Source organism: Phocoena sinus, chromosome 10 (genome assembly GCF_008692025.1).
Source record: "Phocoena sinus isolate mPhoSin1 chromosome 10, mPhoSin1.pri, whole genome shotgun sequence".
NCBI classification, from domain to species: domain Eukaryota; kingdom Metazoa; phylum Chordata; class Mammalia; order Artiodactyla; family Phocoenidae; genus Phocoena; species Phocoena sinus.
Window position 1 is genome coordinate 101,375,278 of NC_045772.1, and position 23,460 is coordinate 101,398,737.

Sequence of the window (23,460 nt, forward strand, 5' to 3'; positions counted from 1 at the left end):
CGTCATTTGTTCGTCCCTTCATCAGCTTGAAAGTGTGCTTATCAGGTTGTGAAGGGGACGGAGGTGGGGCTGGAGGCGCTTTGGGACCAGGGTCCATCTCCAGAGCCTCCGTCGCCTTGTTCCCAGAGACGGAGTCCCGAGGACCGTGGAGATGCCTCCCAGCGGCCTCACCTGGGTAGATGCGGAAGAACCCTGTAGAGCTGCCGAAGTACTGCCAGGTCAGCGTCGGGTCTCTCCGGAAGTTCTCCACAAAGACAGGGTTCAAGGCTTCGGACAGGTAGATTCCATTCAAAATGTCCGGGTCTGAAGCGTAAGGTTATAGGAGGAAGTGCAGGGCAAACGAGATCAGTCTTCCCCCGCGGAACACGCGTGCACACACGCACACACACCCGTGTGCCCACAGCCTGCAGCGCCGCCGCCCACGACCGCCGTCCACGCCCGCACTCCTCTTCCCCCTCCCCGGGGGGGCTGCGGGCTGGGGCCCGGCGGTCACCTTTGTTGTAGACATTGGTGGGCAGCTGCACGCTGCTTAGAGACGTGTTCACCAGCAGGTTGCCGAAGTGTGCGTTGGCCTCCAGGACGAACTCGGCCCCCAGCTCCACGTAGGCGCCGCCTGCGTCCTTCTCATTGATGAGGACAGAGTTGTAATAGTTAAACTAGGGCGACACCGAGAAGACGGGAGGGCAGGGGGCCCAGGGAGGGGAAGGGGAGAGAGAGAGAGATAGCGTCACACGTGATGGATATCGGACAGACTGGCCGCCACGTCCACACTGGCGGAGGATCCCGGCCACGATCGGGGCCACGATTCGGGACAAATATCCGTCCAGACATTGGATCGGATGGTTGATTCTTCTGGGTTTTGGTGTAAACTGTCTAGATTACGGCTTCAGTCCCCACTTTGGCGTATGTGGACGCAGCCAGCGTTGGAGACTGACAGGCGGACACAGATTCAGGGAGAGGTGGACAGACGGAGGCAGCCTGGCCAGCACCCCGAGATCTTGCAGGAGGGGGAGGGCTCCTGGGGGACAAAATGGGGGTCCCTGCGGGGGGGGTTCCCTCTGAAGAGAAGGCCTGCAGCCTGGCCTCCGGCCAGCCATAAATGTCTCCTCAGATACAGTGGTTCAGAATCAAACCTCTACAGCTTCATACAAACCGGTGCACATTGAAAGATAGAGCCGGGCCTATGCAATTCCCACCCCATGTCCCATCCTCAGGTGGCCCCAGCCCCTGGGGCGCTGGGACATTAGGCACCGTACCTCCCAGGGCTGTGGGAGGGGACGACTCACCACCAGGGACTCGTTGAATTCGTGGTTCAGGTCGGCCTCCTCGGCAGCCTCGACCAGATTCTGCGGGCGGGGATGGGAAGGGGAGAGTCAGTGCGGGAAGGAGGCCAGAGGCCCCGTAAGGTCCACTGCCAGGGCCCACCCGCGAGAACTGGGGACAGACTCCCAGACCAGCACCTGCGCACGAACGTGCACAGCGTCACTAGTCACAGTAGTCCGAAGGCAGGTGCATGTCACAGGGACAGGAAGCCAGTCTGAAAGGTGACACACTGAGTCCTTCCAGCTACATGACATTGTGGGAATGTGAGGCTAGGGACACAGCACAAAGGCCAGCGGTTGCCAGGGGTTTGTGGGGAGGGATGGATGAGTAGCCGGCAAGCAGGATTTCTTAGCGCAGGGAAGCTACTCTGTATGATCTCTGATGATGGAGACACGTCGTCGTACATTTGTCCAAACGCCCGGAACGTACACCACCGAGAGCGAACCCTCACGCAGGCTGCGGACTTTGGGTGACAGTGACGTGTCAGTGTAGGCTCGTTAATTGTACAAACACACCGTCTGGTGGGCGTGTGGGTAGTTTTGGGGGGGCTGTGTTTGTGGAGGCGGGGGGTAAATGGAAACTCTCTGTACTTTCTTCACAATTTTGCTGTCAACCTGAAACTGCTTTAAAAAATAAAGTCTATTAAAACGTGGGTATGTGTATCTCTCTCTCCCTGTATTCCGTCTGTACATATTCAGCAGACAAGGTGGAGTCAGCCAGTATTTGACCTTTTGTGTCTGGAGTCTTTCACTTAGCACAATGTTTTCAAGGTTCATCCATATTTTAACATGTATCAGACATGTTTAACATGTATTCATTTCTTTTTTTTTCTTAGTAAATTTATTTATTATTTTCGGCTGCGTTGGGTCTTCGTTGCTGCGCGCGGGCTTTCTCTAGTTGCGGCGAGCGGGCTTCTCACTGCGGTGGCTCCTCTTGTTTCGGAGCACGGGCTCTAGGAGCACGGGCTTCAGTAGTTGTGACCCACGGGCTCAGTAGCTGTGGGGCACGGGCTTAATTGCTCTGAGGCACGTGGGATCATTTCTGTTTATTTCTGAAGAATATTCCATTCTATGGATGTCCCACTTTTTGTTTATCTGTTCATCAGTTGGTGGACATTTGGGCTATTTCCAAGTGGAAATTCCTCCATTTGTGACAACCTGGATGCACCTGGAAGACGTCAGGCCAAGTGAAATCAGCTGGATGCAGGAAGGCAAATACTGCATGAAGTCACTTACGTGTGGATCTAAACTAGTCAAACTCCTAGAAACAGAGGGTAGAATGGTGGTTGCCGGGGTCTGAGGGAGGGTGGAATGGGCGCTGGTCGAGGGGTACAGAGTCTCAGCTGTGCAAGATGAGTGAGTTGTGGAGAGCTGATGCACAGCAAGGTGGCTTAGGCGACAATATTGTAGGGTGTGCTTGACCCTTGCTAAGAGGGTAGTTCTTGGGTGTTCTCACCTCTCATACAAAAAGAAAGAAAGGGGTGGGGAGGGAGGGAAGAAGGAAGGGAGGGAGGAAAATACCATTTATCCTTAATGCATTGTATCCTTAATACAATTACCATTTGTGAGTGATGGATAAGGTGGCTGGCTTGGTTGGGGTGACTATTTCACAATGGATGTGTGTATCGGGTCATCAGGTTGTACATCTTAGTATACACAACTTTTGATTGTCAATTATACCTCAGTAAACCCGGGGGTGGGGGAAAGGAGACCAGAGCTCCTAACCTGGGAGCCGCTGCCCTCTGGGTCTCTATTTATACTCGTGTACACTGGGCAGAACCAGCGTTATCCCCAGCAAGGAGGGAGGGCCCTCCTTGCTTCCCTACTCCCGACCCCCAATGCCGAGATGTGATGAAGAAATTCCATGCGGCAAAGATTATCTTAGTGCCACTCCCCAGGCAATCTCCCCAGGGGCACCCTCATAGAAGGGTCCGTGGCTGTGGCCCTGGGGGCACCCCCAGCAGGGAGCAGGGCTTCAAGCTTGGAGAAGGTCCACAGAGCAAGTGCCCCCCGGGTTGGTTTTCCATGTTGAGGCCGTGGAAAGGATACGGTGCCCCTGGAGCCCCCGGAGCCCAGCGCCCTGGGCTCTGGAGGTGTCTCAGGACCTCTTGTGCTCTGGCGCCAGGAGGGCTGGCACCTAAAGAGGGGCATCCCTGTGCCCCGGTGTCCGCACTCCGCCCAGGCCAGCCGACTGAAGGAGGCGGGTGTTACTACTGTGTTGGCTTCTCTGGGGGTCAGCCTACCCTGCTGTGTGTGGTCCCCAGGTATCCCTCATTGCTTCCTGACGCTAAGAGCCCCTGCCCTAAGCCTGCAGAGAAGAGGCTGCAAATCGTCACAGGTGGGAAAGGGGGCCCCGGCAACCTGCAGGGAGGCGGGGAGATGGGTGGACACCGGTGGGGCTGCAGCCTGTCCCCCCACCATGGCCACCCTCGCCCATCCTCTGTGCAGCCTCGGCCTCCCCTGTGGGTCCACAGCCCAGACCCCTCTCCTCCCTCCTTGTTCTCCTGGACCCCCAAAAGGAGTTCCTTTGGGGATAATGCTGGTCTGGGGTAGCCAATTCCTGGCACACGGCACCTGCTGGTTTACACCAGCCAGGTCCGCACAGGGGTCAGGGAAGCACTTCATGCCAGGGAAGTGACACGTCCCGTTTCTACCAGGCCAAGCCAGGTGGCTGTGCAGTGATGAAACACCTGGGCCCTGGGCCCCCATCAGGGTAGCACTTGGGTGCCATGAAGGGCGGGTCTGTGTGGCAGGAGGGGAGAGGCTGGGGGAGGAGAGAGGGAGTTCACGCCACCTGCTCTCACCCCCCTGCGCTCCCACCCTCCAGCTCCCCGCCGTTCACTCAGCCCGTGACGCCTACGCCCTCGCTCTGCTCTGCTCTGTCCCGTCACTGAAACGGAGGTCCTGACGCAGGGTCCTTCCTAGCATCGTGGTTGACCCTCCAACCCTGGAGGCTGTTCCCTAAGGCATGGTGCCCGTCCGGCCCTCCCCTCTCTCTGCTTGCCCCCCACCCCGTCCTTTACAAGGGTCTTGTGGCTCTGTAGTGTAGGGGGGCTCAGGGAGGGGGTTCCGTGTCCGAGGTGGGCAGACCCCCAGCCCGCAGGCCTGAGCACCTGGACGGCCGCCACTTTCCTGCGGAGCATGGTCTCCATGTCCTCCGAGAACTTCCTCACCAGCTCCAAGCCATCCACCTCCTTGATCTTCAGACTGGGCTCCACGTCCTTGTATTTCTGTTCAGGGGATGTGGAGAGACACACGCCTGTCGTCTTGTACCTGGACATCTATCCCCGGCTGCCGGCGGCCTCTGCCCCCCCCGACTGGTGCATTCACACTGGGGCCAGGATGGCCCTCGTCCTCGTAAAACCTCTCCCAACAACCGACAAGAGATGCCTCTTATCAGATGTCCTCTGATTCACATCCTTCAGAGGGAGGCTGAGGCCCAGAGAGGTCGTGAACTTGACCGAGGTCACACAGACAGCACAGGGGCTGCTCTCAGGGGCTGTGAGGCTCGTGGTGTCTGCGCCCCCCGTGCGCTGCAGGGGTGGGTGCTGCCTGACTCTCGGCCAGTGGGCCTGGGGGCATTAAGAGGGCCGCTGAGTCGCCATCTGGGCCCCCGGGAGGCACTCCCTCACCGTGTGTCCTGGGTGCCACCTGGGCACGAGTTACTCAGTTCCCCAAACTGTAAGATGTGTCACGTTCAAGGCTTTTACCCGGAACGGCCACAGGGTGGGGGGAGCATGTGTGGGGTGGCGAGGGGAGCCGGCATTGCTGCTGCGGCCCTGCGGTCAGGACAGCGGGCCCCCAGCCTGGGGGAGGGGACAAGCACGGCCATAAGAGCCGGAGGCTCCCCTTTCCGCAGCACTTAGAAAACGGTGCTGGAGCTGCAGTGAGGCTTAGGTGGCGAATGTTGATTCTCAGCGACTCGCAGCAGGACGGCAGCGCCATCCTCAGCACTGGCCGGGGATTCGGGATACCAGCGGGATGGGAGCTTGTGAGGGCTGAGTGAGGAGCCGGCTGTCAGCCTGAGCACAGGCAGCTCAGCTCCTGCCCAGGGGCCAGGCAGGGCCGGACTGGACTCACTGGGCCCCGGTGGCTCTCCAGTGCCCTGAGACGTGGCGGCAGGTCGAGCACTGGGTGGGCGGCTCTCCGGCCGAGGGTCTTCCCATCGACCTCTCTCCACCCCGAGGCAGCAGGCCTGTGTCCGGTCCGCCGCCTCCTGTTTCTTCTCCCCTTTGTTCCTCACCCCACCATCTCTTCCCCCCATCCCATCTAGGCGTGGGCTTCCCGGGCCCCTGAGCTGACACCACACTCTTGGCCACCCGACCGTACTACGCACCCCACCCCCCGACTTGCTCTGTGTCTTGGGAAAATCATTCCCTTCCCTGGGCCTCAGTTTCCCTCTCTGAAATGGGGGTTGGGTTAGATGACCCCCAGGAGCCCTCACGCCCAGACATCCTGCTTCTCCACCAGGTCGGCTTAATGCCAGCTGCCCCAGGAGCCCCAGGGTGAGGGGGGGCGGTCACTGACCTTCTGCAGCAGGAGGGAGCCCGAGTACTTGGTGACAGTGTCATACAGGTCCCTGCCGAAGGTGTCCGCCCACAGCTTCACTCTGCAGGACGGTGGGAGTACGTGTGAGCCCACACAAGGAGACACACGCAGAGATGCGTACACACAGGAGGCAAGTGTCTACATGCAGAGACGCCCACCGACGCACATATACAAACCTGCACAAACATGCAGGGACACACGTAACACACACACGTATACACACGCACAGGCCCACACGCAATCACACACACTGACGTACACCCAGGAAAACACACCGGCCAGGGCAGGGACCCAGAGGACCCATCAGGCTTGGCAGCTACCCTGTGATCCCAACACCCTTGGCTGAGGGGCAGGGGCTGACCGCCCGGAGCCAAGCCCACCCCCCTGCCCCCAGAGGGCTGCAGAAGAAGGGAGGAGGTCGGGGTTGACCAGGCAGGGTGGGGGACCCCGAGGACTCACACAGCTGCAGCTCCTCGGCCAGTCGTCCCGCAGTTGCCCTGCGCAGGGCGCGTGAGGCAGGGAGGCCGAGGCTCTGAGCCAAGTCTGAGAGGCCAGGGCTGGCGGGCAGGGGGGATGAGGCAGCCTCACGGGGAGACCCGTCCCCACAAGTGCCCCAAGATCCTGCCCTTGGTTGGGGGCGCGGCCACGCGGGGAGAAGGGAGCTTCTCCAGATGGAGCAAAAGGAGTTTCCCCACGTGATCATGCCAAGGTCAGCATTCGTTCGGTCACTCAACCGACAATTATCGAGGCCCTACTATGTGCTGGGCATCGTGCACGGGCATGAGCGGTGCCCAGTCTTTGCCTTTGTGGGACAGTTAGTTAGAGCGACAACCCTCCATGTACAGAGGGCGCCATCCACGTGTGAAGGGGCACCATCGAAGCTGGGGGAGGGGTGGTGGTGGTGAGGGAAGGCTTCCTGCCAGAGGTGGGCTCTGACTCAGTGTTGAAGTCTGGGAGAGTCTCCCCCATCAAAGAGACTTGGCAGAGAACTCTAGGTAGAGAGGATAGAGGAGCTTGGAGGGGTCAAAAACTGGAACAGGGATGAACAAACCTGACTCCACAGCGGATCCGTTTCTTTTATTTTAACCTCTGTATTCTATTGCTTTTGCTACAACTTAAGGTTGCCTAGAGCCTGAAATACACAGGAGAGCCCATTCCCAAGACCCTGACCTTTAAAGGCGTAACACTTCTCATACATATAGAGATAAAAAGTTGCAGAAGAGAGAGTAACATTTCCTTGTTGGAGGTTTTTCTTTTTTTCTTTTTTTGGCTGAGAGGCACGGCTTGGGGGATTGTAGTTCTCCCACCAGGGATTAAACCCAGGCCACAGCAGTGAGAGCACCAAGTCCTAACCACTGGACCACCAGGGAATTTCCCTGTTGGAGGTTTATAAACATCATGACCCGACCTGTGTGGACAGCTGTAAGAACAAAGGATTCCTGGCACCAAGATGTTGGCAACAACCAAACACACCGCCTCCCCTTTTAGTATAAAAGCAGCCTGAAATCTAACCCGGGTGAGCTGGGTCTTTGGGACACTGGTCCACCACCCTCTCGGTCTGCTGGCTTTCCGAATAGAGTCGCCATTTCTTTGCCCCAACGACTCGTCTCTCGATTGATTGGCCTGTCGTGTGGTGAGCAGTAGAAGCTTGGACTCGGTAACAAAATGACTTCCAGGTCTCCGGCTTGGGTGGTTGCATCGATGGTGGTGTTATTGGATAAAATTAAGACTATCAGGACGATCGGGGAACAAGTTGGGGAGGGCAGAAGGTGACACGTGCAGCTTGGGAGAGGCAGGAGGTGAGGTCCCTGCGGCGGGGCTACTGGGTGCCGTTGGGCAGCTGTGAGCTGCCCAGCTCCAGAAAGCACACAACACATTGCATCTTTTTTTGGGGGGTGGGGGACGTGGACCATTTTTAAAGTCTTTATTGAACTTGTTACAATATTGCTTCTGTTTTATGTTTCAGTTTTTTGGTTGCGAGGCAGGTGGGAGCTTAGCTCCCCCCACCCGGGATCGAACCTGCATCCGACTCCCCTCCCCCAGCCTGGGCACTGGAAGGTCTTAACCACTGGACTGCCAGGTAAGTTCCTCGTATTGTATCTGGAAAGACACAAACTTGAATTTCAAAGCTCCAGTGATGTTCGGGAAGAGCAGCCCGCGGCAGCGGAATGCGGGTCTAGCAGGTGGAGTCAGGGCTGAGGGTCACTTGTTGGTGGGTGGGAGCCGGGATTCTGAGGCGGACGGGCTCACAAGGAGGGGGTGCTGGCTGAGAAGGTCTGTGAGTGAAGGAGAAACCCCGGGCAGCAGCGGCGCTCCCGGGGCCGACGGCGGGAAAGGGGCGTTAGAGAAAGACAAAGGTTAACGTGGGCGCCGGGGCAGACCCGGGAGAGCGCTGAGACTCAAGAAGGGAGAGCCGAGTGTCCGGAGCAGGCCAGGAGGTGAAGCCAGGAGTGTGTACTGGGTTGGGTGGGGAGATCTTTGGGGGTCCTGGTGGGAACAGATCTGGGAGGCGGGAGAAGCCGGGCAGGCAGGAGAAGCCGAGCCCTGAGTGGGAGGGGAAGGCGTGGGGGAGGCGCCGGTCTCCGGGCGGAAAGACTGGGAAGGATTTACTGGGGGGCAGGGATCCGGAGCCAGGGGGAGGTCTGGCTGCAGGGTGGTGGGCCCTCCCCTCGGCGGACGCTCGGGCGCCCCGTGTGGCCAGTGCCCTCTACGCAGGCCTGGGCTCCAGCCATCTCTAGCCGGCACTCAGCCTGTCCCTGGAGCTTGCCTGTACTGTTAGCTGGGGTGTGCTCCGGGATGAAGGTTATTCTCAACACCTCCCCCCACCATGAAGAGTTCAGGCTGGCAGTGGGTGTGGAGGTGAGGTCCCAGCCAGGCCGACTCGAGTTCAAGTGTGGCACTGCCATTTGCAGGCAGCGTGAGTGTGGGGTGGCCGTCTGACCTCTCTGAGCTCGTTTCCTCTACTGCAGAGTCAGGAGACCGTTCCCCACCTCACTGTGTGGACTGGAGGGTCATCTGCGGAGCACCTGGCAGCACCAGGCCTGTAACAGCTAGAGGTGGGACCCCTCGATGGGGACAGAGCCGCTCAAAGCCCGCACTTAGCTCAGCTCCACGCAAACCCCAGGCGTTCGTGGGGCTGCAGGACCCCCTCTGTAAGACACGAGGCTGGCAATAGCCTGACTGTCCTCTTGGGCTCAGGTGTGATGAGCAGGTAGCCCCTTCAGTCCTGAATGTTCTGCTCCCACACGGATCAGAACTGTCTTTAACGGAACCGCCAGAACTAAGGACTAGAGGCCAGACACCCCCAGAGAGTCGCGCGTTAAGTTAGATTATACCAAAGTGTGAATGACCGATAGCTTCCCTGGAGCTGGTCTTAGTGACAGGATGTAGGACTGGGGACTGGAGGGAGGCAAGCAGGTGTAGAAAGGGAATGGAGACACGCCCCGGCCCCCACCGTGCACATCCACCTGGCTCCTGGCTGCAGAGCTATTGGTCAGTTTAGGACCGCTTCACCCTCTCAGAATCTTTCCTAACGAATCCTCGCGGAGCTGAGATGGTCACGTCCAGCAACTCAGCTCCTACTACAGCTGTCTCAGTGTGTAATGGCCCTGGAAGGAGCCTCGCTTGCCCTCAGGGTCTGGGGACACTGCCTGCCGCCCCAGGAGCAGTGTGGGCCCCTGTGGTCAGTTCTCCTAGGACTGTCAGGTGTCTGGGCAGGGGGTGAGGGGAGGGCCCCATATGGCAGAGATCTGGGGAAGAGAAGAGGCCGGCGAAGAAAAGGTCTTCACAGCAAGACAGGGGGAGCGCGCAGCCGAGCCCTGGGAGAGCCTGGAGGCTGCGGGAGGCCGAGGATTGAGGTTGGCTGGGGAGGGGAGGGAGGGAAGGGTTTACGGGTGGGGGGGCTCTTGAGGCTTACGTTTCCAGAGGAATCCTGGCCTGCCCCCGCGTGGGGGACAGGGACGTGCTGCACAGCAGGCACAGGGTGACCACTGTCTTCTGCAGGGAGGCCCAGGCCTCTGGCCACTGGTGGGAGGGCATCTTGCCGTGGGTGCAGCTGGGATCTGGGTGGACCCTGGGGGGTCTGGGCAAGGTGCCCCTGCTGGGGTCAGGCCAGGGAGAGGACAGAGCAGCCTCAGACCCCGAGCTCTGTCTGCCCAGATCCCTGGCACGGCCCCGAGCCTTCTGCCTTCCGGGTCGGGGCAAGCCTGGGGTTCCCCAGCCTCCAGTCGGGTCCTGGCTGCAATGCCTGGTGTGTGTGGGGGTCCCTTCTCTGCCCTGCAGAGGGGCCGCCCTACCTGAGCAGCAGGCTTCCAGGAGAGCGGCTGATGGGAGAAGGTGTGACAAAATGTACTGGTTAATCCACCGGCCTCCTCTCTAATCCCCGCCTGACAGCAGGAGGAGGGTGGTGGGGGTGACTTCGGCGGGATTACCCTGGTTTCAGAAGGCAGGGCTGGCTCACCCCCACCCCACGAGGATCAGAGCACAGCCTCCTGCATTAAAGAGGCAGACCCGTCCCTGGAGAGCACCCTTCTGCAGTGACACTGGCCCTGGATGCGTGTCCAGTGCTCTGACTTACCAGGAGCTGTGGCAGACCCTCTCCTTAAACCTCAGAACGATCCTGGGGGTCAGTGTCAGCATCCCTGTTGGCTCGGGGAGGCTAGGGGACAGAGGGGACCCTGTGCTGGCTCCTGTGTTCAGGCCGCTGACTTCGGCCAGGTCAGAGGTAACGTCCACAGCCTGTGGCCTCACCCCATCCACGTCTCACCTGCCCCGGTTCTAGGCTGGGGACCCATTTTCCGGGAAGCTCCAGGCCCCTCCCCTGCCTGGAGCACCTAATGCATGTGAAAGGAAGACAGTGCAAGCCCCGCTGGTCAAGGTCTCCGTCCGTCTGCATTTCAGCTTCTCCTCCGACCCATGGCCCCTCTGCCAGGTGGTGCCGGAGGGGGCCCTGAGCCTTGGGGGTCCAGCTAAGAGGAAGCCAATGGGGAAACAGTTTGGCTTGTGTAGCCACCTAGACAGTTGTGTGCAGCCATCCAGGGCAGGGCGGCTCCTGGGACACTCACCGCCTGCCTGCGGGGCTGCTGGCCTCGTGACAGGACACCCAGCTGCCGCGTGAACGCCCCGCAGTGCCCCACTGGCAGCGCGCGGGAGGGGCCGGAGAAGAGCCCACGAGCCAGTCCACGGAAGATTCTTCCAAAGCCGGAAGCTGCCAGCAGGGGGCCTGGCTCTCCTGCGAGGAAGCGGTTGGTGTTGACCGTCCATAACTGTAAACATGCCATACGCTGTCTCCTCTTCCGACGGGAATTACACATGACAGAATTTGACCAAAATTCTTATGTCTGTGGGTCCAAACTGGTGATAGCACCACGTGAGGCCACAGTCCACGCCTTCCACGGGTCAGAGGGCTTCTTGGTGTATCTTGTCCTGACAGACCTGCTGGTTCCAGCAAATCGGCTTGCAGGGCTGCCACCGACAGAGGAATGCCAGGAGAAGCAAGTGTCCCCATGACAAACGCCTGTGTGTCCCCGGCGGGGAGTCCGCGCTGTGGGCGGGGCTCCGTTCCCAGGCTCAGCTTGGCGGGGCAGTGATCTCTACAGGCACTTGAGTTGTTCGTGAGTTTCAGATGGATTCTGCGTATCTTTCATTACGAATCGTACCAAGATTAGAAAAATTACCATAGAGGCGTGTTGGTCAATTAATAAATAAAAAGAATGTGTAATTTTTCTAGGTTTTGTGATTTTTGTGGTATTCATCAACTTCTTAAAATTTGTGATTTGGAGTGACTCATTTTCTTTTTTTAATTTAAAAATTTTAAATTTTTTAAATTAAAAAAATGAAGTATAGTTGATTTACAATGTTTCTGGTGTACAGCAAGGTGATTCGGTTATAGATATACACGTATATATTTTTCAGATTCTTTTCCATGATAGGCTATTACAAGGTATTGAATATAGTTCCCTGTGCTATACAGTAGGTCCTTGTTGTTTATCTATTTTATATCTAGTAGTGGGTATCTGTTAATCTCAAACTCCTAATTTATCCCTCCTCCGGACTCTTCCATTTTAAATAAATGCTCACTTTCCTCTCCACTTGTGTATCTGTGTTCTGTCTCTACTGTGGGTGACCATCCCCACACGACGGGAGCTGTGACCCCCGAACGGCCCCTCCCGTTCTAGCGCCTGCTGACCGCGGCCATGACCAACTCTAAAAGTCTAAGCCTGGGACCCGCTAGAAATCTCTGTCAATGTCACATGGCTCATTTTACAGGCATGGTGGTGGCCTGGGTCTACCCAGCCTGCTGGGAAGCCCTCAGAGTTCCTGCAAAGAAACTAGGGTGGTGGGTAGAGCACGAGGTGTTGCCCCTACCAGCTGTGCAGAGAAAGATGCCTTTCTAATAGCTCTAAAATATATCTTGCTGTGTATGCGTTGCCGACTGTGGCCCACTCCAGCTACTGGGCCCCTCTTGCTACAGCACCTTTTGAAACCCCAGGAGCTGTGGGGTGCAGTGGCGAGGGCAGAGGACTTCAGAGCTGAATCCTTCAGAGGAGGGAGTTCCTAGCAGGAATAAAATGAAGGGTGGGACCAGAGCAAGAGCTAAGGGCATTACCAAGCTCAGAGAGCCCTCTGGCCCTCAGACCTCGGGGCTCACCTTTCACCTGTCGTCCAGGAAGGCATATCTCTTATGCCAGGGAGGAGGGAACTTCCATGCGGCTTTATTCTTAAGGGCTATGAGGGGAAGAGTATCCCAGCTTTTCCTTGGTCAGTCTTTCATCTCAACCCCCATAAATTTAACCCACTTTCCTAGGGCATCTTCCTGGTGTCGGCCCCTCACCAGGCACTGGAGATGAGAGCCACAGTGGTGGAAGGAAGACTGGACATGATGCTTGATATACATACTTAGAGTCTATCCATGGAGGCTGGTCTCAAACCCACCACTCAGCTAAATCAAGCTGAGTGCTGTGAGGCATAAGTGATGCATTTGTCACCATAGTGGAAGGGACAATCATTTTCTCCTTATGGTGGAAAAAAGAGGGAGAGAAATTTTAGGGAAAGCTTCATAGTGAAAGGGACATTTGAATTGGGCTTTAAAGGATGAATAGGAGTTCACCAATAGGAGCCTCTTGAAGGGGTCATTATAAGGAACAGATAGGATATAAGAAATAGAAGGAACAAAAGTAGGAAACCATGGGCATACTATGTTGTGTATACTTTTTAGGAAATAGTGAGATATCAGTTGTTTATTACTGCATACTAAGTTATACTTAATGGCTTAAAAATAAAAGCAATTATCTATTTAGCTCCCAAATGGGTATTTTGGGCAAGGCTCAGCAGGAAAGGCTCATCTCTGTCCCATGCAGTGTCAGCTGGGGCAGCTTAACGGGCGCTGGAGGATCCACCTGCAGGGTGGTTTGCTCACACGACTGGCAGCTTGGTGCTGTCTGTTGGCTGGGACCTCAGCAGGGGCCAAGGGTTGGGAGACTGACTTTCCCTCTTCAGGGGCTGCTTGGGTTTCCTCACAGCACAGTGGCTGGGCTCTGAGAGTTAGATCCCAAGAGAACGCAGTGGAACCCTTTGCCTTGTGGTCTGCCTTGGAAGTCACGGAGCCTCGCCTCGTGTATTTCACGGGCTACCACTTGGTAGCCAGGTTGGGCTGGGCTCCGAGGGAGCAGATGCGGGCTCCAACTCTCAATGGGAGGAACAGCAAACATTTGCACACCTGTCTTAAAACCGCCACCTCGAGGGTAGTGGGGTGGGAGCGGGGGAGGGTGTGAGGGATCAGGGGTGCAGAGACAGGAACAGGGGAGAGGACGCTGGGGGAAGTCAGGCTGTTCCTAGACTGGGCAGCGGTTATATTAGCTCTCTCCAAAATCAAACTTAAACCTCACCCGCTGCGACCCCGCATCCATGGGACAATAGTGATTTACAAGTTTGGCAGAACAGGGAGGTGGGGGGACAGGAAGGAAGAAGAACAGGGTCACGAAAGATGTAAAAAGTCTGTAACCCAAGCTCAGCTCCTGTGCTCACAGGCCACACATTCCCACCTTTGCCCAGAGAGCGCTGGCTAGTGAGCTGTTCCCGGGCCTGCACTGCGGGAGAGAAGTGTGTGCCCCCAGCCCTGCCTGCCCTGTGTACACACAGCCCCTGCACACACCCCCTGCACACACCCCCTGCACACACACGCCCCTGCACACACCCCTCCTGCACACACACACCCCCTGCACATACCCTTGCACTGCAATTCTTGGTGAGCACCCACATGTCCTCTGAGCAGTGGAAGGACAGACAGATAGAAGGAATAAGGGCTCCAGGCTTAGCTCCACAGCAGAGGAGGAAAGGTCAGTAGTTCCCATCATTCCACATCAATTTTCCTTCCTTCATCCAGCAACTGTGAACACACGCAGCTGTACTGGAGGCCCTGTACCCAGCCTCAGTCTCCTCGATCGCTGAATCCCTCCCCTCCGTGCTCCAGGGGACGGCGAGGAGGACAGGTGGCGATACAGGGATGTGTGTCGACAAAACGTCAACTATCACAGCGGGATTTCATAACAGTTTCTTTAGCAATTGAGTCCTTTCTTCCAAAGAAATCTTTGCAGGAGGCAAAGAAGGCTATTTCGGTCACTGGCAACCCCATCCTCTGGCTGCCCCGCACCCACCTTGGGGCCAGCCGTGACCCCTCTTTCTCGTGCCGGCTCTGCCCTGTGACTACATCCGGAGCCCGCCCACTACTGCCCAGCCCAGGCCTCCGGGGCCCCGGCCAGCCCGGCTCCTTCCCTGGCTCACGGCAGCGTCCTGCCCTCTGCGCATGTTCGCGCCTTCTGTTTGGTGTCCAGGCTCCTGCCCCGCCCACGGGGGTCGCCTGTATGGACCACTCAGCCGAGTCCAGCAAGGAGCCAGCAGGAGCCTGGAGAGAGCAGGCCCACCCCAGGCCGGCCCAACACTACCACTCCTCTTTGCGGGCCGCCCCCGCATGGCTTCCTCCCTGTACTAGTCAGGATTTTACAGAGAGCCAGAACCGGTTGGATGTGTATAGCAAGGGAAACAGATTTATTACAGGGAATGCGCTCTCACGATTGTGGGGCCGACCAAGCCTCAGGCTGTGTACCCGGGGACGTGGAGAGCGGTGGTGTCATTGGGGTCCAAAGACCTGACAGCTGGAGAACTCCGAGAGCCACCATGTTTCAATTCAAGTCCAAAGGAAGGAAAAAGCGATGTCCCAGCTGAAAGGCTGTCAGGCAGGAGTCTGTCTTACTTGCAGGAGGGGTCACCCTTTGTTCCATTGAGACCCTCAACTGACTGGACGTGGCCCACTCACACCAGGGAGGGCAATCTGCTTTACTTGAGTCTATAGATTTATTTATTATTTATTTTTCTTCTTCTTCTTCTTTTTTTTTTTTTTTTTGCCACACTGCACAGCATGTTCCCTGACTAGGGATTGAACCTGTGCCCCCTGCAGTGGGAAAGCAGAGTTTTAACTACTGGGCTAACGGGGACGTCCCAAGTCTATAGATTTATAGACTATAGACTCTTCATCTCACCCAGAGCACACCCTCATGGTCAAAACCAGCATGATGTTTGACCAAACATTTGGTGCCTGTGGCCCAGTCAAGTTGACACATGGAATTGACCATCACACCCCCTTTAGACTCCAGGAGTAACTCCTTCCTTCCCATGACTTGGAAGGAAGTTACAGCCCAGCTGCTCCTAAGCCCTGGGTTACTCTGTGTGCCGTCTCCATTCGTACGTTTGAAAAGAAACTTTTCCCCAATTATCCCATTATGAGTGTCCCGCCTGTTTCCTGCAGGGCCTCTGACAGGTAGCCTCCCGACTCTGCCCTTACCCCTCTTCCGTCCATTCTAAACCCAGCCGCTGAGAGTCCTTTTATTTATTTATTTATTTGGGGCTGTGCTGGGTCTTCGTTTCTGTGCGAGGGCTTTCTCCAGTTGCGGCAAGTGGGGGCCACTCTTCATCGCGGTGCGCGGACCTCTCACTGTCGTGGCCTCTCCCGTTGCGGAGCACAGGCTCCAGACGCGCAGGCTCAGTAGCTGTGGCTCACGGACCCAGTTGCTCCGTGGCATGTGGGATCTTCCCAGACCAGGGCTCGAACTCACGTCCCCTGCATCGGCAGGCGGACTCTCAACCACTGCGCCACCAGGGAAGCCCCTGAGAGTCCTTTTAAAGTCAGCCCACGTCACCCTGCTCAGAAGCCCCAGCAGCTGCCCACCTTACTGAGAGCAAAAGCCAAAGCTTTTACTTTGGGAGGAGGTGAGGGTGAGGGCTCTTCCTCCCCTCCCTTCCAGGGCCTCCGAGGAGCCCCCCCAGGGCCCTTGCCCGGCCTGGAAACCACCGAGCAGCCACGCAGGGGCATCCGTCTCCCCGTCATCTTCCGATGAGCCAGAGGATGTCACGGATACCTGCACCCACTCAGAGCAGCATGACCCGCAGTTACCACAAGCTGGAAGGGCCTGAGTGCCCCTTGACAGGTGATGGAGAAACACAGTGTGGTCTTTGCACGCAGTGGAATGTGACTCAGCCTTAAAAAGGAGGGAGATTCTGACACGTGCTACACCACGGATGGACCTGAGGACGCTGTGCTCGATGAGGACAAGCGCTGCATGATTCCCCTTACGTGAGGTCCCTGGAGGAGGTAAAAAATCATAGAGAATCGGAAGGGTGAGGCCGGGGGCTGGGGGAGGGGACGGGGAGTTCATGTTTAACGGGGACAGAGCTTCAGTTTTGTAAGATGTAGAGTTCTGGAGATGGTCCCACAATGATGTGAATGTACTTAACTGTATTGAGCTGTACACTTAGAAATGATTAAGGTGGTAAATTTTATGTTATGTGGGTTTTTTTTTTTAATCACAATTTTTTAACAAGTGGGGGAAAAGGGAGAGGGATCTACAGCTGCCCTGGGCAGAGCCAGAGTCTGGACCCACTGCTCGGTCCCCCAGAGACTGCATCTCATTTTAAAACATCCGCTGCTACAAAGTGCGGGTTCTGGCTTCTAGAGATTTGAGGGGGGAGTAAGTGCTCAGATTCCCAATGCATTTAACCACACACAGCCAAACCTGCTCTTAACCTGGGGGGAGCGGCGGAGAAGCAAGGCCACGATGCTGCGTGTCTAACTCACAGCACCTCCTCTAGTCCCACAGGCATCCTCCCTACCGGTCACAGGAAACGCGGCTGGGATACAGGTGACAGCGTCAGCCTAGATTTGCCGGTGCCTTCGCCGCAGGACACCAGCTCCCCGACTTCTGCCTGCAGAGTCTCAGGCTCCTGGAAGCCCGGCGCAGGGGGCGCGGGCTAATTACAGGCTGGCCAGGCCCCTTGGGGACCTGCTGGGTCTATCAGTACCTGGAAGAGGACAGTTGGAGGAAGTGAGTGTGCTTGGGAGGGGGAGGGGAGGAGGCCCGAGGGGCCTGGGGAGCTGGGGGACTTGTGGTAAAGCACTTGGTGAATTTCCACGCTCTCTCAGCCCCAGGAACAGCGCGCAAGGGAAAGTTCAAGCTACCAGCCAGCGAGTCCCTGCCCTGACCCACAAGTGAGGGCTTGCTCTGAGCCAGGCCGTGTGCCCCATCTGACAGGCTGTGGGTGGGACGTGGGGCATTGGCAATGTGACATGGTCCAGGCCAGAGGCCAAGCAGCACCCGCCGGGACAGGACAGGACAGCAGCTTCACTGTGGGGACACAGAGGGAAGCCAAAGGCTCCGTCCTTCAGGCTAAGGTCAAGTCTTGACCAAGTGGGCTTGGAGTGGCAGCTCAGGGAGGGGCTCCGAAAGTGCCTGTAACTGGAGGCGGGGCTCAGGGCAGAGGCTCCCTCGCAGGCTCAGGCTGGGCTGGGGTGTGGCGTCCTTGCAGGCTGCCTAAGGCCCCATCCCACGGCAGATGGCCTGGATCAGAACAGGGTTTGCATTTGCTCAGCCTGGTGAGTCCCAGATCTGCCCGTGAGGGGCCATCCAAGTGACCATGGCCGGGGAAGGACACAGTGGTCCTGAGAGCTGGGGCCACTGCACTGGATTTAATAGGAAGGCAGGACTCATTTGTAATTAGCCTGTAATTACCCTTTTAAATAAGGTAAATGTTTTCCTTGCAATCCTATTTATATGAGTCATTTGTTTAGCAAACTTTATAGGCAATAAGAGCTCAGGCTCTGGTGTCCGGGCTCTGGGTCTGAAATCTAGCTCTATTTTTTCCTCATTCTGTTGTCCAGGGCACCCCGTCTTTATTGTCTGTGGAACAGGTATGACATTTCCTGTCTGTGTCCGGCAGGGGTGTATTGAGTGCAAGTAACAGGAAGCCCACCTAACAAATGAGGACGTGTCAGCACAGAGCCAAGGTCTGGGTGTTCCCTCTCTCCACCTTTCCCTCGTTTGCACACTGCGTTCATCCTCATGCCTGTCACCTCATTGCCACAAGATGGCTGTTGCCCTTCCAGACATCACGCCTGAGTTCGAGGCAGGGGAAAGAAGAAGGGCCTTGCCAGATGCTTCTGTTCTTTTTTTTTTTTTTAGCAGGAAGGCAGTCTCCCAAGAATCTCACTGGCCCCCTCTGCTGGCAGATTAAGCTCTGATCCACTGGCCAGAAGTGAGATGCACAGTTAACAGGAGCTGCAAGGTAGGCTGGAGAGATGGGAGGGGGATGACCCCACCCCCTCTAACGAGTCCTGGTGTCTCGCCTGGGGCTGGGCATTGTTATCAAGGAAGAGCAGGGGCTGGGTGTCGCGGGCAGCATGCCTACCTCGTGCCCTGAGTATGGATGTGATTCTGCCTAAGTTCTCAGCTCACAGCTTGGCACTCAGAAACGTTCCCTATTATTAGTCACAAGTAAGTTCTCTTCCCGTGCAAGGACTGATGGGCAAATCTCTACCCCCAGGACACCTTCAGGGGAGTTGGTGTGCCCCTCCTTCAGAGGAGGAAACACAGGTGCGCCAGGAAGGGCAGGGAGGATGTGCTCATTCACTGGCCGGCGTCCTCCAGTGGGACGTCCCGGGTCTTGCCTCGGGGCGGGGTGGGCTGGAGTTCCAGTCCACGATGCCCTTGAGCGCCTCAGAGGACTGGGGAAGGGGCCCCTAGCTCTGCCTTGGGAACAGAGTCACAGAAGTTCAAGTGGGAAACGAGAGTCGAGCCCCTCGGTTTTTTTCACTCTCAGTTCCCAGACATGACGAGGCAGTGGTGCCTGCCCCGCGGGGCTGGGAGCCTGGGACGGCGTGCAGTGCGTCCCCACTCACTGACCGCGCTGGGCAGCGCCCACTCACCACTCGGTGCTGTGGCCCCCCGGCCCTCCCCGTCCCGTCACTGTCCTCCCCCCAGTCGCCCGCGAAGGAGGGGCGGGCCACTGAGAAGCGTGTGTGGCAGCAGCATCCCCGGGGGCCGTCTGTGCACTCCTCCACCCGCGTCAGCAGCTGTGCCGAGCCGCGGCATGCGTGGTGGAGGTGAGCGAACACAGGCAGCTACTGGCACTGGGGGGGCCTCATGGCAGTTTAGGGAAGCACAGCTGGAGGCTCAGCCACCTAAGCCTAAGCCGGCCCTCATTTCCCAGCAGCGGGGGGGAGAGCACGGGGGCAGGAGGCAGAGGGCGCCACGGGCCTCTGGTACCAGGTGCTGGCAGGCTCACTTGGCCGTGACCACTGGCCTCTGGGTCCCTTGGTCTCTGTCCTTCTGGCTCACAGCCTTGACCTCTCCCCTCGTGGGACCTCTGCCGGTGCCCCGGGGAAGCACATTCCGTGTAGCTTTGCCTGCGAGCCGTCGCCGGGCCCCTCCTCATTTTCCCACCCCTGCTCCCCCCTCCCCATTTCTCTGCTCATTTTCTCTTCCTGTTCTACCGTTTCTTGAGCCCCTGCCATGCACCGGCTCTGAGCGGGCTGGGGCTCAGGGCCACCAGGATGACGGTGGTTTCTACCCCTGGGGAAGCCCACAGGCTGCCGAGGAGGCAGACACAAGAGAACCTTCCGACCTCAGGGGAGTGTGGGTACCCTGGGCTGGAGCAGTGTGCCCCGGCCTTTGCCCCGGCTCTGTGCCCCGTGAAGGAGGACAAGTCTGACAGCAGCCTGAGAGTCCCCAACACCGTGGGCCCCAGGTCCTAGGAGTAGAAAGTAGACTCTTCCTGGCCTGCATCTTCAGGGAGCTGTCAGAGAAGCACCCTAAGTATGCCAAGGGCGTGGGAAAGGAGTGGGTCTCGGTGCTTTGGGCTGAAAGTAACAGAAAAGCCTCTAGGCAGCTGACTTAGATAACGACAATTCAGAGTCTCACATGGAAAGTCTAGGTGGTTCCAGGGTTGCTTAACACAGCAGCTGAAGGGTGTCACCAAAGATCCCATTTCCTCCATTTTTTCCCTGGAATCCTCAGTATTTGGGGTTGTCCTCAAGCTAGCTCCCCTCATGGTCACAGGATGGCTGCCACTGTTCCAGGCATTGCACTCAGATGTGGTAAGATCTTTGAGGAGAAGGGGGACTGATTTTACCTGTGCTTCTCTCATCCGTGAGGACCCCTCACTGTAGACATCACCTAGCAGACTCCTTCATTCTGCAGTGGCCGGACTGCACTCTACGCCCTGAAGGACATGCAGCCATGACCAGCTCGAACCAATCACAACTCCCCTCCTGGCTGTGGCCGGGCCCACCTCCCCCGAGAATGTGGTGGCAGAAAGTGTCCCCCAAACCTGAGGCCTGCTGGAACCGGGGGTGGGGGGACGGCAGTTGTGTGATCAAGCAGCACGGTGGGCAGCGGGCCGTCTCCGGCCAGTGAATGTCCCCTTCAGGGTTTCAGGACGGTCTGGGCACAGCAAGCGACGCTCCAGGCGCAGCCGGTCCGCAAGGAAGCTGCAGAGCATCAGCGGGTGGGGAGCGGCGTGGCCTCCGCCCGCCCGCGCTTCCCCGGCGCCCACGCGGCTCGTTCCCCGAGGCCTGTCGGCAGTTTGCTCCATCGTTTCCCTCCCAGCGAGGCCTTCCTGCGACCCCGGCCCAGGGCAGCCCTCACGGCACCTGCTGGAGCCATCCTCCTCAGCGTCTCTGCTGGACGTATGTCGTTCACTTGTCTCTCTTGCTAATTATCCATCTTCTTCTCGCGGGAGGAATACTGTTTGTTTTGCTCACTATTCCCAGCGCCTAGATCAGTACCAGCATATAGTAAGCGCTCAGTCAATCCTCCTCCCTGGTGGCAGGTCAGAATCCCCCAGGGAGCCTGCGGGAAAAGCAGGTTCCTAGGCCGCCTCCCAGGCCTGCGGATCCAGGTCTCGTGTTGCAGGCCCAGCGCCTGGAGCCCCTCCTCGGCCATCCTGCACAGACGTGGGAAAGTCACTCAGCAGAGGGAAGCGGGTGGTCAGCCGGGGACCAGGTTCTGCACAGTCATCCAGTGTGAGGACAGAGGTGTTCCCTGTACCGAGCACCTTCTGTCCCCAGCAGTGTCATCCAGTGAGACACAGGGGTGACCGCGTGGGGAGCGCAGGGAACGGAGACAAACAGTCACGTGGTGGAGAGTCAAGAGTGACTAGAAACGGCAGATTCGACGTGTGGATGGCATAGGAGGAGGAGTGAAGACAGCCCTAGTGGGAGGAAGGGAGGTTTATAACACGAGAGCCGTGACGTAAATTAAAAATACATGCCCGGGGCTTGGCGGATTTCTTAAAACACAAAAAGCACTAATTGTAAGAGAAAAATTAATAACTTAGGCTTCATGAAGATTAAGAGCATTTATAATTGTGTCAGAACGCACCATTAGAAGATTGAAAGGCAACGGCCCACTGAGAAGGCGTGGTTCCCTTTCCAGTAAGAGAGACTCCACGGGGACACATAGCGGATGAAGACAAATCCACACTGAAAAATGGGCTAGGAAGTGCTCGGGCGTGTCCCCAAGACCACACGTGAGCGGCCAGGACCACACATGCAGCATCCGTGCTCCCCACCTGGGGTCACCTGGGAAACACAGACTAGACCACCGGACACCGTCCACCCCGCCAGAGGGGACCTGTTAGAACTGGCTGTGCTCCTGGCGGGGAGGGTCACAGGGCATGACCTGCAGCCCATCAGGGGGCCTGCTTCCCTGCGACCCCTCCGTCCACGGGGACAAGCCCAGACGTGCGCCAGGAGCCGTGCACAGAAATGTTCACGGCAGCCCTGGCTACATGCCCTCGAAGGCCCACCCACAGGTCTGGCAGGTCAGAGGCTCTTGAGACCGATGCCTCAGACAAGAAGTGAGGGCGGAGCTGCGTGCAGAAGGCGGGTGGGAAGGCCACGGAGACCGCAGGCTGCGTTACCTATGCCTGTGAAATTCGGGAAAGGAATCTACCATGACAGGAGTCAGAAGCCTGGGCTCTTCGGGGGCTGATTTTGGTGGAGGCCGGGCAGGACATGTTCTACAGCTCAGCCTGGCGTGGGTCACCACACGCACCCAGACATGCACGTACAGGTGTGTGTAAGGCTCACTGAGCCGTCCGTTGAAGGGTCTGCAGGGTGGATGTGGACGCGTGACAGCTCCACGCAAATGAAACGCATTCACGCGCACAGAACGACACACGCTTTGGAAGCACATGTGCAAACAGCAGGGCCCACGTCGGCTCAACAGAAGGGCTGTGGGTTGTTGGGAAGGAAGGGACTGGACTCGGGGTCAGGGCAGGCACAGGAAGAGATGACCAGAATGAGAAGCGCTCTTGTTCAAACCGATAACGGAGGGCTATATACACTAAGGCGTACGACTGATTAGCCCAAGACAGGGACTGAGAGAGAAATTGTGAAAATAGAGGTCCCAGCTAAGGACTCCCAACCATCAATCAGCAGAGCTCACCTTGGTGTCTGAGGAGGAACCCTTCTGTGTGAGTCAGGCCACCAGTGACAACTCTTGGTCTGGGAGGGCCCCCTGATTTGTGGTGTTTCGGGAACATAGTGGTTTGGGTTGAACTGTGTCCCCCCAGATGTGTATGCTGAAGCCCTAACCCCCAGGACCTGGGAACGTGACCTCATTTGGAGCTCGGAGGAGCAGGGAGGGCCCTAGTCCCACACGACAGGCGTCCTTACGAAGGGGACATTGGAGGCAGAGGCAGGTATCCCGCGTGAGGGTGAATCAGAGCCAGTGCGATGCTTCTGAGCACCGAGGAGCCCTGCCGATGGCCAGAAACCACGGCGGGTGAGCAGGGGCACGGACCGGGCTCTTCCTCGCGGCCCCCAGAAGGAACCAGCCCTGCCGGCATCGCGGTCTGACGTCTGGCCTCCAGACCGCAGGACAATGCATCTCTGTTGTTTAAGCCTGTGGTGCTTTTCTCTGCGGTCCAAGGAACCCGGTGCAGGCGGGCCACCAGGGTCTGAATCCCTCCCTCTGGGTCCCGGACCCTCCCACCTAACGGGAGGGAATCAAGGATGACTGCCCCACTGGGCGGGAGGTGGCTTGAGTTGAAGGGTGGGGACACCCGGGGGTGGATTTTGGAAGGGGTGTGGGGTGACTGCGGGGCACCCCCCGGGGCAGCACGGGTCAGGGAGGCATGGCAGGGCGATCAGGGCAGGTAGGCAGTGAGGAAGGACGCCAGGGGGCAGGTGAAGGGGGCCGGTGCACGCACACGTGTGTGCATGCGTGCGCGTGCACCCGTGTGCGTGTCCTGAGGAGAC

General features: G+C 57.8%; 1 protein-coding gene across 1 annotated transcript in view; it reads right to left on the bottom strand.

The window, feature by feature from the left end:
- The window catches only part of CACNA2D4 (calcium voltage-gated channel auxiliary subunit alpha2delta 4), an 80,111-nt gene extending 70,203 nt beyond the window's left edge, over window positions 1-9,908 (bottom strand). The window contains exons 1-6 of the mRNA XM_032646993.1: window positions 9,787-9,908; window positions 5,850-5,931; window positions 4,436-4,552; window positions 1,287-1,346; window positions 494-656; window positions 172-303 (exon numbers count right to left, since the gene is read on the bottom strand). Of these exons, the coding sequence (XP_032502884.1) occupies window positions 172-303; window positions 494-656; window positions 1,287-1,346; window positions 4,436-4,552; window positions 5,850-5,931; window positions 9,787-9,908 (676 nt within the window). The remainder of the gene's footprint in view (window positions 1-171; window positions 304-493; window positions 657-1,286; window positions 1,347-4,435; window positions 4,553-5,849; window positions 5,932-9,786) is intronic.
- Window positions 9,909-23,460: the final 13,552 nt, after the last annotated feature.